Below are 18,179 nucleotides of genomic sequence, written 5' to 3'. Positions count from 1 at the left end.
TCTCGCATGATTGATTCCCCCCTTGTCGAGCGCGCTTTTTTGTGCCCTATGTGCATTATATGCCTTCAAAAAACCTGACATGTAATGTCGCTGCTGCCATGTCAGTACAGCACCATCTACTTCCGGGGCCATCACATTCAGGAACCACTTCAGCCTGTCAACACAGACCGCTCGAAGCAAGTCCAACAGAGTGCCAGCACTGGTCGTTATGACATACTCCCTCTGTCCCTTTAACTGTCAAATACGCTCTTATATTATGGGACGGAGGGAGTATCAATGTACTCGTGATCGCCTGACTGGTAAAGCAACAAACAGACCAGTAGGACATCACAGCTAAGCAAGCGGCAGACCACACACTGCGGGAAACTACAACGGCCAATTCTAAAACCTTGTGGTTAATAGATAAACACACATCCATCACGATCCGATACAGTGGGATAAAATCAACACGCAGAGGGAACTAAAATGGCTTTTCAGCTAATAACATACAGCACATGACAACAGCGCAGCGGGTACCTTTGTTCACTACAATTCCACTCCTATGCAGAAAACTATCCGCAAATACAAGTGATGCGCACATGGATGTCCCGCTCACTACCTGCGCCTCAGCTGTTCCGGCACGAGTATGCTCGTTACCTGCGCCTTAGGTCTCTCTGCACAAGCAAAAGGGAAGGGGGAATTTGTTAGGTGCAACTTTTGATGACAAACCATACTGTTAGGAGTTCACGGATTTAAGCAAAGATTTTATTAGGCATGTTATCAGAAGCATGAAAATACGGAGTACATGTTCTTGTGTCTAGTTGAAACATCTAAACTTGTTATCCATGTTAACTAGATTTGTGGTAGGCAATTGTTCCGTGAGCAACATGCACCTTGGAGAGAATCTGCTAAAGAAAGCTACTTCCTAGAGGACAGTAGAAATCATGACTGCGGAAGAGAGGACTTACTCTTGGACCGCGATCTGTGACTGGTGTTGATCTGCTCCCTGTGTTGTCTGCCTGCTGAATCATCTGTGGGCTATCATGCTTGTAGAACGCCTGCAAAGTTCTCACCATAAATGGACGCACGATATTCACCTCCATTGCAGAGAGATTTTTGAGCTGTCAAAATGCAGAAAAAAGGAAACACAAGGCAGTAAGCAAAAGATCAGCTTGTTAACTTATAAAACATAGTCAGCCCAAAACTAGGCTCAGATTGCTGTACCACAAGTAATAAAAAATGTGCAGTAATACTGTAACAAACATGTACGTACGCCACAAGTAAAGCAGTATGCCAGGCTCATCAAAGAAGGAGGGAGGCCTGGGTTTCCGGGATCTACACATTTTCAACCTCGCAATGTTGTCCCATCAGAGGTGGCGGCTGCTGGACGCCCCGGATACTCTTTGTGCTCGAGTCCTCAAAGCTCGGTACTACCCAAACTGCTCAATCCTGGAGGCAGAGGCGAAGGATGGCATTTCTTACACATGCAGAAGTATTCTCAAAGGCATTGCACTCTTCAAGGAAGGAGTAATTTGGCGAGTGGGTCCAGGGGATAACATTAAGGTGTGGGAGGACCCATGGACACCACGGGGTGACACAGAAAACCAAGGTCTGTCCGAGGCAACGCTGTCATTACTAAGGTAAGCGACTTGGTGGATCTAGTAACGGAAGCATGGGATGATCAGTTGGTTGTCGACCTCTTTTCTGAAGAAGATGCAAAAGATATTATAGCTATTCCAATCCGTGAGGGCATGGAAGATCATATTGCTTGGCACTTTGACCCCAAGGGGAGGTTCTCTGTAAAATCAGCTTATCACCTCGGCGTGCGACTCAGGGATGTGCGGCTAAGCCATGACACTGAATCCTCATTGGTTGCAGGTCGTCGTGCTGACATTTGGAGTTGTTATTGGAACCTATCCATGCCGGATAAGGTACGGATTTTCACTCGGAGGCTCGCTCAGAATAGCTTACCGCTGAGAATTTACATAAAGAGGAAGAAGGTTGATCTCGACACAATCTGTCAAATGTGCGGGAGGCTGGATGTAGGGCTGCAAACGAGTCGAGTTCGAGCGAGTTGGAGTTGGCTCAGCTCAACTCATATTAAAATTCGAGCGGGCTTAAACTGAGTGAAGCTCATGATCGAGCTGTAGAACATGACTCGTGCTCAGCTTGTAACGATCTCGAGTCGATCTTGAGCTAGTTTCGAGCTAAATGAGACAGTAAAAATTATAAATTTATAGCAAGTATTTCAAATAGATAAGGACACAACTTTGTACAACCATCTCGTCGTTCTCGGGAGGGATCATCTTGGTCTCTTGAGCCAACTGCAATAAATGGTGGTCTTCGTGGACCAAAAACAAGAAAACGAAGGTGCATATGCTGGGATCTTTTGCTAAAAACAACAGGATATTTAACACATAGTCGACCACATACCAAAATTAGCTCTGCACTTAATTAAGCTTCCATGTTTGCTGGTAAATAAAATGAAGAAAAATCATGGACATCATATATGGTAACAAATTATCTTATTGCCATTTAATAAGTGGCATCATCATTTAACATAATGATATTATGTCGAGCTATCGAGCTAAAATCGAGCGAGCCAATATTGACTCAAGATCGGCTCGTTTCTCGGTCGAGCTACATAAAGTGTTCAAACTCGGCTCGTTTCCTTTCAAATTGATCTCGAATCGAGCCAAAAAAACCAGTCAATCTCGAGCGGCTCACGAGTCTCGAGCTTTTCTTGCAGCCCTAGCTGGTTGAGGTCGAGGGTCATCTATTTGTAAAATGCAAAAACGTGAAACAGGTTTGGAAGCAGCTGGACTTGGGAGGATGTCCACCTAGAATTGGTGAAATGCCAGGCCCGAATGGAGATGTTTGATCAGCTATGCAGTTTGAACAGCAAGCGGCGTAAGATGCTCTTGTTCTGCTGTGGGAGTGGTGGTCCGCCAGAAATAAAGCAAATGCCGGAGACAAGGTGAGATCAACTGAGGATGTATGCGCTGCAGTCAGGAAGCACACTATGGACTTTGCGAAACCAGCCCCAATGCAGCAGGCCGAAGCTGTCCAGAAGGAGAAAGCTGTGTGGTGCAGGCCGAAGGAGAACTTCATCAAGGTGAACTTTGACGCTGCATTTCATGCTGATTTAGGAGCTGTAGCGTGGGGATGTATCTTCAGAACAGATCAGAGGGAGTTCCTCGCAGCGGCTGCTGGGAAGCTTGATTACCTGTCTAGCCCGTTAAATGCAGACGCAGCGGCGTGCATTAAATCGGTTGAGGCTGGGGAAGAGCTGGGGCTGCACAGAGCTATCTCTGAGTCCGACTCCCTCAATCTACTGAATGCTCTAAAGTCAAGAGAAAATGATTCCGTGTCAATCAGAGTCCTACTGAGGGACTCACAGTTTATGTTGAGCTCGTTTTGACAGCTTCGAATTTCATTTCTGTAAGCGTGAATGTAATAAAGAAGGGGAGCCTTGGCGCAGTGGTAAAAGCTGCTGCCTTGTGACCATGAGGTCACGGGTTCAAGTCCTGGAAACAGCCTCTTACAGAAATGTAGGGAAAGGCTGCGTACAATAGACCCAAAGTGGTCGGACCCTTCCCTGGACCCTGCGCAAGCAGGAGCTACATGCACCGGGCTGCCCTTTTTTTAAGCGTGAATGTAATAAAGATGCCCATGAAAAAGTGCGGTAACCGCATATGGCTTTAGGGTAGCGGTAGCCACTTCTATGTGGCATAAGCAGGCCCCGGACTTTGTATCGTCTTTGGTCACCAGCGATCTTGCTGTGCGGGTTTAAGTATGGAATGAAATGTTCCAGTTTAAAAAAAAACCTCATAATTTTGTAACCCATAATCATATTATCAACATTTGAATATTCATAACCCCCAGATGAAAAAATTTGTGAGTTCCATGAGAAACGAGAAGGTTAACCTATAGATACGCATATAAGATCACTTCAAGAAAAACACCAGAACTGTTAATGTAATGGAGAAAAAAGGCGACATATTACACATCTCCATGGTAACTTTAACAGCAGAATTTTAGGAGCCAGTGGCTGGACGTGGAGTTCAAAAAGATACCTTCACAGCATGAGTACGGCCAGATATTGTCTCTAATCCAGTCTCGACCTTATGGAACCTGACATCTCTGATATCCTCGATCAAAGATCTCACCTGTATCAAAACTACAAGTAAGAATCTTTTAAGAAAATCATAGCAAACTAGACAGTACAAATTTTCCTTCAGAATTCTTTATAACTCACCAAGTAAGCATCTGTGATGTCATCACGAGAACTGTACAAAAAAAGAAGAGACTTAGGCTACATATGCTGTTTCTTTAACGGAATTATATAGGTTCTTACTACAGAATAAAAGCAGTCAGAAAGTTGCAAGGTCTGCTTACTGATCAAACAGAAGCTTAGATATTTCGATATAGTGGAATGGTAATGGCTGAAATTCTCTAGGTGACTCCCTTTCTGCATCCAACACCTGTGTTAAGCGCTCTAGCAACAAAGATAACAAACACTTAAGGGGCGAAATAGGCAGTTAAGTATGTATCAAATATAGGCAGTGTCAGTTTCACCAGATGGTGCAACTGAAGGACAAATGGACAAGCACACAAAAATTCAGAAAAAGTGCACGCTGGTCGCATGCATCACTCAGTAAGTTAGAGGTACAGAGCTCCCCTGTATGACTTGTCATATATGCACCGGCATGTAGCAAATATAATCCTATAAGCTACGATACAGGTTTGACAGGAGATGAAGCTACTAAAACAAGCAAGCGAGCGAGCACTCACCAACAGTCATCCACTCGGGTGCACGTATGGTGCACTTGCCACGCCTCTTGAGCGCCACAGCGAGCCACAGAGGGACCTTGCTTGGAATTTGGGGGAAGAAGGGTCCGAAATCCCCCTACATGGTGAAGGTGAGTACAATCTTAGACAAGACTGGCCAGATGTGTAGCACCACTTGACACTTTGTCTGTTGCTTGGTCTGTTGCAAAAAAAAAAAAATGGTTGCCTACAGATCCTTTAAATCTCCATTCAAAAATTGTTCCCAAAATTTTAGCCAACGCAGAGTGGAGGATTCCTTAACCAATGTTTGGCAGGGCAGCCATCGGCAGAAACCAAAGATACCCTAGACATGACTGACCTCTAAAATTGGCCCAACCCTCAGGAATTCCCACATAATGATACTATACAGCAACCAACAGTCAGCAAAACATCGAATGTACCGGTCACTAGACAGCAAATGATGCATAAAGCACCTAGACAAGTACTACAAATGGCCGGAGAAAATCTGAAGAAATGGAGGTGCAGTGAACATGACTAGTGGACTAGGAGAACACTGATAAGTAAAATTCGAAATTCGTTGAGAGCACGCACGCAGATCATGTTCAGGGCCTCCATCCGGATGTTGGGGACGATCTCGACGATCTCATCCTCGGCCACGAACTCCACCTGCACCAAACCAACCAACCAGCCGCCATCACAAAGGGAGCCAGCAGCGGGGGAACAAGCCCTCCTAGGGTCGACAAGGATGCATACAGATGCGGGTGGGCGCAGGGGTCGATTACCTCGGACGGCGAGAAGAGGGAGAGATGCGGGTCGGACTGCCCCGCCATGGCGATTTGGGGGCGGATCTAGATGGTGCGCCGGGTGCCTCGAAGCCCGATGGCCGAAGACCGGGACGGAGTGGAGACGGCGGGAACGCGACGCGCCGGCGAGGAAGAACCGGAAAGAGGTGGGAGTGGAGGTGGGAGTGGGAGTGGGATTGGGATTGGGATTGGGGCGCCGGCGGTGGGAAACGCTGTCGCTAGGGCGGCACCGCGGGAGCTCCAATTTTTCCTCAAAAAAAAAAAACTTTTCCTTTTCAGCTAAAATATAAATAGGATTATGAGTTCTTATTTGTCTTTTAAGAAAACTTCAGAGCGCGTTTCATTTTAAAAATATCTTATTTTTACACTATATTTTTTCAATCTGATCTCTATCACTTTATATAAAAATGTAAATGTGTGCATAGTGAGTTGCGTCGACTGCTCATTCTAACGATGGTAGTGGTTGTTCGGTGGTCTAAAGACCTCGATGTAATTTTTTTTATTATATTTGACTTGTTTTGTATTTTTAATGAATTTCTATAATAGACAGAAGATTTGTAAAAACAAAGTACAACATCCTAGTATCTTGTGTTTATCTTTCTTTTTCTTCAGATGAGTTTTTTTTTCTTTTAAACTGTCACTAGAGGATAGGCTCCTCGTTATAGTATTTTTTTCGATAAAGGATAGGTTTTATTGATTCATAATGTCACCTCAAGAGAATATAAGCACCATCGATCCAACCTCTTTATAATTAGAAAGCACCTAACCAACACTTAATGCACGCGCACACACAGAAAAACAAAAATGTGACGTGTGAATGTCCCGTTAAAGTAAACTCTAGCATGTATAAATAACCATTAACATCAACCACCACAAAAGTTTGGGGAGCACGCACTTTCCCGATCATTCTCCGCACACAATTGCTTCGCGGTCCATAAAGTCATTGAATTCCGTAAAAGGGCACATCAAGTTTTAAGTTTTAGCTTCTGAAAGATAGTGATCTTGTTCATTCATGTCAAATTTCAGCATTCGAAACCTGATGAAGTTTTGTAAACTTGTCAAAACGTATTTAAAAATGGTATTATTTCAAAGCCATCGTCACAAGGAACATGAAATAAAACATAACTTGGGCTTTTTGTTCAAAAGATATAAAAGGTTCAAATTAAAAAGCAAAAAAATGGGGTTGGCTCCCTCGCACCTGTGTGCCACAAATCGCCTTCCTCAACCAGCACCGGTGACAACACCCGGACTATGAAAAAATTGCTTCAATAACGACACTTCCAATAAAAGAATGTCGTGCAACGGTCAGCGTCTCCAGGTATAACACGATCTTGGGTTTTTACTCTGAAGAAGTCCAAACAAAAACCTCATGACCACCGCCATCATACACATAGTTGAGCAACCATGTGCCACACCTGCACCTGCACCAATGCCGCACACCTTGCACCGTCGCGAGGGTGTCATGCTCGTCATCGCTTCCCCAGAACTCATGAGACAAAACCCACCACGACAAAATCAACACTCCAAAAAAGCTATTTACTAAAGCATTTTGGAGGGTTGTTTCTTTTTCATGACTTCCACGACTGTTATTTCGGGATGAAAATTTGCAAGCACCGAGAACATTGTCAAATTTTGCACCAGAAACATTTCAGACTTTTTTATTTTGTTTTATTTTTTCAGAATTTACTGTTCATCCCAAGCTCAAATGAGTTTGGAAGTAGAAGGGTACTTCCGGACCATAGTGAAATACTTTGCTAATTTAGCTTGCAGCGTGCCCCGGCTTTCAAAAATCGCTAACTCCACTACTGCACATAGACATATATAGGTAGAGTAAACCTATGCCACTCCAATCCCACAAGGTCGATTGGCATTACTTGCTTGACGCTTCTTCTATGTAGAGGGTGCTCCTGCTATGTAGAGGGAGCTCTACATATATTTGCTACATGCCGGTGCATATATGACAAGTCATACAGGGGAGCTCTGTACCTCTAACTTACTGAGTGATGCATGCGACCAGCGTGCACTTTTTCTGAATTTTTGTGTGCTTGTCCATTTGTCCTTCAGTTGCACCATCTGGTGAAACTGACACTGCCTATATTTGATACATACTTAACTGCCTATTTCGCCCCTTAAGTGTTTGTTATCTTTGTTGCTAGAGCGCTTAACACAGGTGTTGGATGCAGAAAGGGAGTCACCTAGAGAATTTCAGCCATTACCATTCCACTATATCGAAATATCTAAGCTTCTGTTTGATCAGTAAGCAGACCTTGCAACTTTCTGACTGCTTTTATTCTGTAGTAAGAACCTATATAATTCCGTTAAAGAAACAGCATATGTAGCCTAAGTCTCTTCTTTTTTTGTACAGTTCTCGTGATGACATCACAGATGCTTACTTGGTGAGTTATAAAGAATTCTGAAGGAAAATTTGTACTGTCTAGTTTGCTATGATTTTCTTAAAAGATTCTTACTTGTAGTTTTGATACAGGTGAGATCTTTGATCGAGGATATCAGAGATGTCAGGTTCCATAAGGTCGAGACTGGATTAGAGACAATATCTGGCCGTACTCATGCTGTGAAGGTATCTTTTTGAACTCCACGTCCAGCCACTGGCTCCTAAAATTCTGCTGTTAAAGTTACCATGGAGATGTGTAATATGTCGCCTTTTTTCTCCATTACATTAACAGTTCTGGTGTTTTTCTTGAAGTGATCTTATATGCGTATCTATAGGTTAACCTTCTCGTTTCTCATGGAACTCACAAATTTTTTCATCTGGGGGTTATGAATATTCAAATGTTGATAATATGATTATGGGTTACAAAATTATGAGGTTTTTTTTTAAACTGGAACATTTCATTCCATACTTAAACCCGCACAGCAAGATCGCTGGTGACCAAAGACGATACAAAGTCCGGGGCCTGCTTATGCCACATAGAAGTGGCTACCGCTACCCTAAAGCCATATGCGGTTACCGCACTTTTTCATGGGCATCTTTATTACATTCACGCTTAAAAAAAGGGCAGCCCGGTGCATGTAGCTCCTGCTTGCGCAGGGTCCAGGGAAGGGTCCGACCACTTTGGGTCTATTGTACGCAGCCTTTCCCTACATTTCTGTAAGAGGCTGTTTCCAGGACTTGAACCCGTGACCTCATGGTCACAAGGCAGCAGCTTTTACCACTGCGCCAAGGCTCCCCTTCTTTATTACATTCACGCTTACAGAAATGAAATTCGAAGCTGTCAAAACGAGCTCAACATAAACTGTGAGTCCCTCAGTAGGACTCTGATTGACACGGAATCATTTTCTCTTGACTTTAGAGCATTCAGTAGATTGAGGGAGTCGGACTCAGAGATAGCTCTGTGCAGCCCCAGCTCTTCCCCAGCCTCAACCGATTTAATGCACGCCGCTGCGTCTGCATTTAACGGGCTAGACAGGTAATCAAGCTTCCCAGCAGCCGCTGCGAGGAACTCCCTCTGATCTGTTCTGAAGATACATCCCCACGCTACAGCTCCTAAATCAGCATGAAATGCAGCGTCAAAGTTCACCTTGATGAAGTTCTCCTTCGGCCTGCACCACACAGCTTTCTCCTTCTGGACAGCTTCGGCCTGCTGCATTGGGGCTGGTTTCGCAAAGTCCATAGTGTGCTTCCTGACTGCAGCGCATACATCCTCAGTTGATCTCACCTTGTCTCCGGCATTTGCTTTATTTCTGGCGGACCACCACTCCCACAGCAGAACAAGAGCATCTTACGCCGCTTGCTGTTCAAACTGCATAGCTGATCAAACATCTCCATTCGGGCCTGGCATTTCACCAATTCTAGGTGGACATCCTCCCAAGTCCAGCTGCTTCCAAACCTGTTTCACGTTTTTGCATTTTACAAATAGATGACCCTCGACCTCAACCAGCTAGGGCTGCAAGAAAAGCTCGAGACTCGTGAGCCGCTCGAGATTGACTGGTTTTTTTGGCTCGATTCGAGATCAATTTGAAAGGAAACGAGCCGAGTTTGAACACTTTATGTAGCTCGACCGAGAAACGAGCCGATCTTGAGTCAATATTGGCTCGCTCGATTTTAGCTCGATAGCTCGACATAATATCATTATGTTAAATGATGATGCCACTTATTAAATGGCAATAAGATAATTTGTTACCATATATGATGTCCATGATTTTTCTTCATTTTATTTACCAGCAAACATGGAAGCTTAATTAAGTGCAGAGCTAATTTTGGTATGTGGTCGACTATGTGTTAAATATCCTGTTGTTTTTAGCAAAAGATCCCAGCATATGCACCTTCGTTTTCTTGTTTTTGGTCCACGAAGACCACCATTTATTGCAGTTGGCTCAAGAGACCAAGATGATCCCTCCCGAGAACGACGAGATGGTTGTACAAAGTTGTGTCCTTATCTATTTGAAATACTTGCTATAAATTTATAATTTTTACTGTCTCATTTAGCTCGAAACTAGCTCAAGATCGACTCGAGATCGTTACAAGCTGAGCACGAGTCATGTTCTACAGCTCGATCATGAGCTTCACTCAGTTTAAGCCCGCTCGAATTTTAATATGAGTTGAGCTGAGCCAACTCCAACTCGCTCGAACTCGACTCGTTTGCAGCCCTACATCCAGCCTCCCGCACATTTGACAGATTGTGTCGAGATCAACCTTCTTCCTCTTTATGTAAATTCTCAGCGGTAAGCTATTCTGAGCGAGCCTCCGAGTGAAAATCCGTACCTTATCCGGCATGGATAGGTTCCAATAACAACTCCAAATGTCAGCACGACGACCTGCAACCAATGAGGATTCAGTGTCATGGCTTAGCCGCACATCCCTGAGTCGCACGCCGAGGTGATAAGCTGATTTTACAGAGAACCTCCCCTTGGGGTCAAAGTGCCAAGCAATATGATCTTCCATGCCCTCACGGATTGGAATAGCTATAATATCTTTTGCATCTTCTTCAGAAAAGAGGTCGACAACCAACTGATCATCCCATGCTTCCGTTACTAGATCCACCAAGTCGCTTACCTTAGTAATGACAGCGTTGCCTCGGACAGACCTTGGTTTTCTGTGTCACCCCGTGGTGTCCATGGGTCCTCCCACACCTTAATGTTATCCCCTGGACCCACTCGCCAAATTACTCCTTCCTTGAAGAGTGCAATGCCTTTGAGAATACTTCTGCATGTGTAAGAAATGCCATCCTTCGCCTCTGCCTCCAGGATTGAGCAGTTTGGGTAGTACCGAGCTTTGAGGACTCGAGCACAAAGAGTATCCGGGGCGTCCAGCAGCCGCCACCTCTGATGGGACAACATTGCGAGGTTGAAAATGTGTAGATCCCGGAAACCCAGGCCTCCCTCCTTCTTTGATGAGCCTGGCATACTGCTTTACTTGTGGCGTACGTACATGTTTGTTACAGTATTACTGCACATTTTTTATTACTTGTGGTACAGCAATCTGAGCCTAGTTTTGGGCTGACTATGTTTTATAAGTTAACAAGCTGATCTTTTGCTTACTGCCTTGTGTTTCCTTTTTTCTGCATTTTGACAGCTCAAAAATCTCTCTGCAATGGAGGTGAATATCGTGCGTCCATTTATGGTGAGAACTTTGCAGGCGTTCTACAAGCATGATAGCCCACAGATGATTCAGCAGGCAGACAACACAGGGAGCAGATCAACACCAGTCACAGATCGCGGTCCAAGAGTAAGTCCTCTCTTCCGCAGTCATGATTTCTACTGTCCTCTAGGAAGTAGCTTTCTTTAGCAGATTCTCTCCAAGGTGCATGTTGCTCACGGAACAATTGCCTACCACAAATCTAGTTAACATGGATAACAAGTTTAGATGTTTCAACTAGACACAAGAACATGTACTCCGTATTTTCATGCTTCTGATAACATGCCTAATAAAATCTTTGCTTAAATCCGTGAACTCCTAACAGTATGGTTTGTCATCAAAAGTTGCACCTAACAAATTCCCCCTTCCCTTTTGCTTGTGCAGAGAGACCTAAGGCGCAGGTAACGAGCATACTCGTGCCGGAACAGCTGAGGCGCAGGTAGTGAGCGGGACATCCATGTGCGCATCACTTGTATTTGCGGATAGTTTTCTGCATAGGAGTGGAATTGTAGTGAACAAAGGTACCCGCTGCGCTGTTGTCATGTGCTGTATGTTATTAGCTGAAAAGCCATTTTAGTTCCCTCTGCGTGTTGATTTTATCCCACTGTATCGGATCGTGATGGATGTGTGTTTATCTATTAACCACAAGGTTTTAGAATTGGCCGTTGTAGTTTCCCGCAGTGTGTGGTCTGCCGCTTGCTTAGCTGTGATGTCCTACTGGTCTGTTTGTTGCTTTACCAGTCAGGCGATCACGAGTACATTGATACTCCCTCCGTCCCATAATATAAGAGCGTATTTGACAGTTAAAGGGACAGAGGGAGTATGTCATAACGACCAGTGCTGGCACTCTGTTGGACTTGCTTCGAGCGGTCTGTGTTGACAGGCTGAAGTGGTTCCTGAATGTGATGGCCCCGGAAGTAGATGGTGCTGTACTGACATGGCAGCAGCGACATTACATGTCAGGTTTTTTGAAGGCATATAATGCACATAGGGCACAAAAAAGCGCGCTCGACAAGGGGGGAATCAATCATGCGAGATGTGAAATTAACAGTTGGTGTGACCGTTGCCGCTCCAGTGTTCATTGGCAGCTGAAACAAATCGCTGGTCAGTGGAATAATATTTCAGGAACGGCTGAGAAAAAAAAAGGAAAAGATGTTGGGGTGAGAGAGGCTCGAACTCTCGACCTCAGGATCACTCGCTTTAGCTATGAGACCTACGCGCTAGCCAACTGCGCCACCACCCCGTTGTGTTTGGATTGGAAACTAGGGCTATATGGAACAACTCAGTTTTAATGGGCCCTGGGCCAGAACGCTCGCATATCATCCAGCGTCCAGTAGGTTTCAGCTTTTTTCTACTTCATTTTTAATGGTGTTTTTATTTTAGTTTTAACTACTTCATTTTAGTACTTACTAGTAGTATTATTACACAAAAACATAAACTTGATACTTTGGTTACTTCTCAAGATGAAGCATCCAGCTTGATATGTTTCAGCTTTTTTCTACTAAACTTGGAGCTTCCAACACAACGAATTACAAACTTTCTATTTTCAAATCGATAAAAATAAACTTGTACTACACATTGAGGATTCTAACTTGGTGGGCTGTGTGACTTTCTACTACCCAAATGGATGCTATCAACTCGATGAATTGCAACTTTCTCTTGTCAGGTCGAAGCTTACAACTTGATGAATTGCAATTTTCAGTTACCATCCAACCTTGTATGCCTAGATGTGTTTGCATGAGTTGCTCAGAAAAGATACATGAAGACATCATCATCATCATCATCATCATCATCATCATCATCATCATCATACTATTGGGTATATTTAAGAATCATTTTTCACTGACCATAGGTTTGTCTTATGTCATCCACTCTCCGTCTCTCACCCCTCTATTCAAACACACTCGACACATGGGAGATCTTGTGATCACAGCTGTAGTGGTGTATCCTAGGAAAGGTAAGTATGAAGGGAAAATGATGAACTAATTGTTGATGCCGCTTCCAAGACAATGAGCACCATGATACCTCAGACAAAAAGAGAGAAAAGCATCATTGAGACCAGCAGAAATATATGAGAAAGCACTTGGCACAACATGAGCGTTAGTTTTCATTGACCGGAAACATAAGTTAGTCTTCATTGACCGGAAACACAACTACACAAATTGACTTTATATGACGTGAACAATGATCAAAGATTACACACTTGTTGCTGTTTTTTGTTGGAAATCTGAATCTGACATGACATTTATCTGTCTACCACGTCAGTGAGCGCAACAGGAAAGCAATAAAGATTTTGCTTAACTGTGTTATAATTTCTGTGAAAAATTGTATCACAAAGGTTTCGTGGTGTAGTTGGTTATCACGTCAGTCTAACACACTGAAGGTCTCCGGTTCGAACCCGGGCGGAGCCAAATTATTTTTCTTCCTTTTTTTTTGCAATTTTAACAGTGAAAAAAAAGGAAAAAAATGGCCCATGCAGGTCTCGAACCTGCGACCTTCGCGTTATTAGCACGACGCTCTAACCAGCTGAGCTAATAGGCCTTTCTGGTAACGCTTTTCCAATTAGTTTACTTATGGAGACGCTCGGCTTACCAACAAGCTGAATAGCAAAAATACTCGTTCACCACTATCCAAATTTTATGATTTGATGGATCAAGTCCCGAAAAACTTGAAGGTAAAGAAATCCCTCGCGCAGTCGACGAACCCTGTTTTTATTATTTTATATGCTGGAATCAACTAGTTTGGGAGGGAGAGTTGGAATTTAAACGGCGCCGCTCGTTGGGCGTCGTTTCCTTTGTAGAGGCCATGTCAAGGAGCTCGACACCTCTCCACTCTTACAATATTGTCTCTAGGTGAAAACATAGTGTCCTGGCTCTAGCCACTTCAGCATAGGAGAACTTCTGGCGAAAGTGTTGTTCTGCTCCCGGGTGAACACTAAATTTTGAAGAAAATAGAAAAATATGATTATTTTGTGCGATAAACATTGTTTAATGTTTTACTAACATGCAAAGTTTCATGATGGGAAAACATCCACGGGTGGACAAAAAAAAAACAATGTTCCAAAATGCTTTAAAAATTGGCCCTTTTCGCAACATTTTTTTTTCTAGGCACATTGTCGAGTACTCCCTCTGTCCCAAAATATAAGAACGTTTTTGACACTAGTATAGTGTAAAAAAACGTTCTTATATAAGAACGTTTTTGACACTAGTATAGTGTAAAAAACGTTCTTATATTTTGGGACAGAGGGAGTACTTGTGAATTTGTGATACATCAGTCTTGAGACTAATCTTGTGCTCACTATGTTTATAAGATAATAAGGTTTATCACTTGCTCAATACCTTACGCTTCTTTGTTTTTAAAGGCGTCGCCGCTGCCCTTCTCGGACAGTTCTTCGCGACAGCTCATTCGGCGCGGACGGCGGGCGGGGAGCAGATGGATGCCCGCACGCTGTTCGGTGTTATGCCTAAAGCGGGGGAGAAGGCGCATGGCAACGTGGAGAGGAGATGTTCAACATCAACCACGATGGAGGCGATGGAGGAGGTGGCTATGAGGACGGACAGGTGGAAGACTCGGATCCCACCTAGTTCGGCTACTACACTCACATGCAACAGGGATACACCCAGGCGGGCACGCAACAGTCGTACACCCAGACCAGCACGAGCACACAACAACATGATTGAGCCAACGAACAACAGGAGGAGGAGGAGAAGGTGGAGGACGGTGGACGATGATCCAGATGATTTTTCCGGCAATCTGAAGAAGGGTAGAGGACAAAACTTCAACATGCGGGAGGACGAGCTGTTTGTGTGATGCATGGTTGACCATTAGCCTCGATCCGATCCATGACATAGAGCAAAAGGGCACAACATTTTGGTCCAACATTCATAGATGGTTCCATGAACACAAGCATTTCACGCCCTACTCCGACGCGGTCTTCCACAACCGTGAATTAAAGTCCCTCAACCATTGGTGGTACACCATCCAAGGGGGTCGTGTCCAAGTATTGCGGCCACTTGGCGCATCTCATCGCACGGTGTCCTAATGGCGCACAAATCACCGAGCAAGTAAGTTCATTTGGCCGGATATGCATAGTTTTGTTGATCAGTAGCCGGATATACATAGTTTTGTAGCCGAATATGCATAGTTTTGTTGATCGGTAGCTAGATATGCATAATTTTGTTGATCAGTAGCCAGATATGTATATTTTTGTAGCCGGATATGCATAGTTTTGTCGACCAGTAGCCGAATATGCATAATTTTGTAACCGGATATGCATAGTTTTGTTGATCACTTGCCGGATATGCATAGTTTTGTAGCCGGATATGCATCATTTTGTTGATCACTTGCCAGATATGCATTCTTGACAAGGTTTTAATTTGTAGCCTTCTCGTGCGTTGACGGTGTTCAAGAAGTTGGAGAAGAAAAACTTCACCGTCATGCATTGTTTGTTGAAGTTGAATGGACAATCAAAGTGGAACACATTCATAGCCATGACCGTCGCCCAAGCCACCGAGGAAGAAACCAGTGACCCAAGCGACCCAATGATAGAACCGCCCAAGAAGGTTAGAAAAGTGTTTCAGGCAAAGAAATGAGAGTAGGAGAGGACGAAGCGAGAAGGTGCGGCGGTCAAGATGACAGACAGGTTTGAGGACATCTTGACCAAGAAGGAGGAGTCAAACGTCAAGCGCTCGGACAACGAGGAGGAATAAAGGGGAAATATTTAAAGTGTTGATGGAGGCGATCGAGAAGAAGTTCAAGCTTGAAGAGAAGAGGGCCATGATCGAAGAGAAGAAGGCCATACTCGAGGAGAAGAAGGTGATGCTCTTGAATTTGGAGGGCCAATGTGGAGGAGCCAAGATGTTGTCCTTGAATTTGGACTCTTTGGATGCGGACGCAAGAATGATCGTGCAAGTCGTCCGCTATAAAATGTTGCAACGACATAAAGTTAAGTTGGAAGCGGCGGACAAGGAGGAGGAGGAGGCGGAGGCAGAGGCTGCCTACGCGCCGGCGACGACACCTTGAGCGTGGATGCTTGGATTACCGGTCTGGTAGGGCAAAAAATCTTAATTTTCGGCCCAGACTGTTGGACTCGTATTCTTTTGTGATCGGGCATGTGGAAATTTAAGCATACTTGTCTCTCTTTGGTTGTTATCGGACATGTGATCCGGCACTGGTGTGATCTGGCGCGTGCTATGCATCGGACTTTATTAGAATTTTAAATTGCCATTTACTGACGGACATATACAGAATAGCATCGGATGACCGATTTATGTATTCGTGTTGGAGTAAATTTATAAGTCGGTGTTGAAGATGCGCTATGGCCTCTCTTTTGTAGACATGATTTCCACTGTCCTCGAGGAAGTACTTTTCGCTTCCCTTGCCAGATTCACTCCATGGTGCTAGTTGCTCTAGAGATGATCGCCTACCACAAATCTAGTCAACATGACCATTCATCACCTTGAGTGGGCCAATACGATGCATAACAAGTTTGAATCAGTACTCGTATCTGCTTTCATGCTCCTGATAAAATCATTGTTTTTTTTTTGCAAATGTGATAAAATCCTTGCTTAGATCCGTGAACTCCCTAATTGTAAGTTTTGTCGGGAAAAGTCACACATAACAAATTTGCCCTTCACATTTGCTTGTGCAGAGAGACCTAAGGCAGGCGACGAGCAAGATATGCATGTACCTGCCACTTGTACTCGCAGATAATTGTCTGCGTAAAGTGTGGATAGTTTTTTTTTCGAAACAGATAAAGTGTGGATTGCAGTGCTCATTCTCCTAGTTGAAAGCCAGTTTAGTTCCCTTTTCTCCTATTGTATCGGGTATTAATTGATGTGTGCTTAGCTATTAAGCATAAGGTTTTAGGATTGTTCTACTCGACATGATTGTGTCTTAACAGCGAGCGCTTTGTTAGTTTTATTGGTATGACGTTGTTGGACTCGCTGTCAGTCGTCTGTGTTCACAGACTGCACAAGGGAAGGGAGGGGCAGATCCAAGTGTACGTAGAACAGCAGGACGACGAGACGGTGCAGGAAGCTCAGCAGATACATGTATATTGCCGAACCTTACCAGTCTCAGGCATCAGCAGAACGGAGAAAAAACACTAGTCGGTGGAATAATAATTCAGGAATGGCTGAATGCTGACGGAAAAAAAGAAAAAGAAAAATGTTGGGGTGAGAGAGGCTCGAACTCTCGACCTCAGGATCACTCACGTTAGCTATGAGACCTACGCGCTAGCCAACTGCGCCACCACCCCTTAATGACTTAAATTCGAAGCACCACTTTCTATTCCTTGGCCACATTCTAATTTTCCATTTCCCTTCTAGTTTAACAAATCGAAATTTGATCAACTACAACTTTTTTTTACTGAACTCGGAGTTTACAAATTCTAACTGAACGATAATTTTTCTATTTTCGGGTTCGGTAAATTTTAATGTGACACTATGCATTGAAGTTTCTTAAAAAAAACTCATATTCTATTACAGAAGTTCACTGGAAGTACGACACATTTCAATCACCTTTTTTTTGCGAGTAAATCGGGAGCTCTTTATTCAACATCGACAGCACTAGCAGAATCTGCTAGGAGGCTGGTTACAAGAAAACTAGGAGTAGATTGAAGCCAACACTCCGTAACATTTAATGTGCTGGCTTGCTTTGCACAGAGATGAGCGGAGACGTTGCCTGCCCTACCAACATGTTGAACTACAAAGGACTTAAAAGAAGGAACATGCTCCCCAATTTCTAAGAAGATAGGCGCCACCACCGCACGGGATGTTTGGCGCGAATTCCAAAGATTCACAATCTCCAAATTGTCAGACTCAAGAACCACTTCTGCATAGCCTCTCAGACGAGCGAAGATGACTCCGTCACAAATGGCAAGAGCTTCAGCTATCAACTGATCCGTGATCCCAGGGTAGGGTTTGCACCATGCCGCAAGAAAGGAAGGCCGAGATCGAGCAACACCCCCTATCCCTCCCCTTCTTGCATCCATTGCAATACTTCCATCA

At 44.1% G+C, this 18,179-nt stretch overlaps 2 protein-coding genes and 4 non-coding genes across 7 annotated transcripts; 2 read left to right on the top strand and 4 right to left on the bottom strand.

The window, feature by feature from the left end:
* Positions 1-367: 367 nt before the first annotated feature.
* On the bottom strand, positions 368-5,813 carry LOC123067312 (DNA replication complex GINS protein PSF2). 2 transcript variants are annotated; one of them, XM_044490164.1, is made up of 8 exons: positions 5,553-5,813; positions 5,362-5,436; positions 4,774-4,888; positions 4,378-4,477; positions 4,238-4,268; positions 4,056-4,148; positions 948-1,100; positions 368-653 (listed from the first exon to the last, which is right to left on the bottom strand). In XM_044490164.1, exons 1-8 carry the CDS (start codon positions 5,598-5,600, stop codon positions 633-635), a joined length of 636 nt encoding a protein of 211 aa, XP_044346099.1. In that variant the 5' UTR covers positions 5,601-5,813; the 3' UTR covers positions 368-632. The 2 variants fall into 2 exon arrangements, with proteins under 2 accessions (XP_044346099.1, XP_044346103.1); XM_044490168.1 differs by having other exon boundaries at positions 4,378-4,450.
* A 1,873-nt stretch (positions 5,814-7,686) lies between these two features.
* Positions 7,687-11,839, top strand: LOC123048877 (DNA replication complex GINS protein PSF2; the record flags this gene model as incomplete). The annotated part of the gene is made up of 5 exons (XM_044471928.1): positions 7,687-7,829; positions 7,939-7,969; positions 8,059-8,151; positions 11,107-11,259; positions 11,554-11,839. Coding segments are annotated over 5 exons (441 nt in total), but the record flags the coding sequence as incomplete, so codon positions are not given.
* A 486-nt stretch (positions 11,840-12,325) lies between these two features.
* TRNAM-CAU (transfer RNA methionine (anticodon CAU)) lies at positions 12,326-12,412 on the bottom strand. Its single transcript is given in 2 exon segments — positions 12,326-12,361; positions 12,375-12,412. It is a non-coding gene; the product is annotated as a tRNA-Met (tRNA).
* A 1,094-nt stretch (positions 12,413-13,506) lies between these two features.
* Positions 13,507-13,580, top strand: TRNAV-AAC (transfer RNA valine (anticodon AAC)). Its single transcript has one exon. It is a non-coding gene; the product is annotated as a tRNA-Val (tRNA).
* A 56-nt stretch (positions 13,581-13,636) lies between these two features.
* Positions 13,637-13,710, bottom strand: TRNAI-AAU (transfer RNA isoleucine (anticodon AAU)). Its single transcript has one exon. It is a non-coding gene; the product is annotated as a tRNA-Ile (tRNA).
* A 3,631-nt stretch (positions 13,711-17,341) lies between these two features.
* Positions 17,342-17,428, bottom strand: TRNAM-CAU (transfer RNA methionine (anticodon CAU)). The gene is given in 2 exon segments: positions 17,342-17,377; positions 17,391-17,428. It is a non-coding gene; the product is annotated as a tRNA-Met (tRNA).
* Between the last annotated feature and the right edge of the window lie 751 nt (positions 17,429-18,179).

This window comes from Triticum aestivum, chromosome 1A (genome assembly GCF_018294505.1).
Source record: "Triticum aestivum cultivar Chinese Spring chromosome 1A, IWGSC CS RefSeq v2.1, whole genome shotgun sequence".
Classification (NCBI taxonomy): Eukaryota; Viridiplantae; Streptophyta; class Magnoliopsida; order Poales; family Poaceae; genus Triticum; species Triticum aestivum.
Note: the sequence above shows the minus strand (reverse complement) of the source record. Positions and strands in the feature narration are given on the sequence as shown.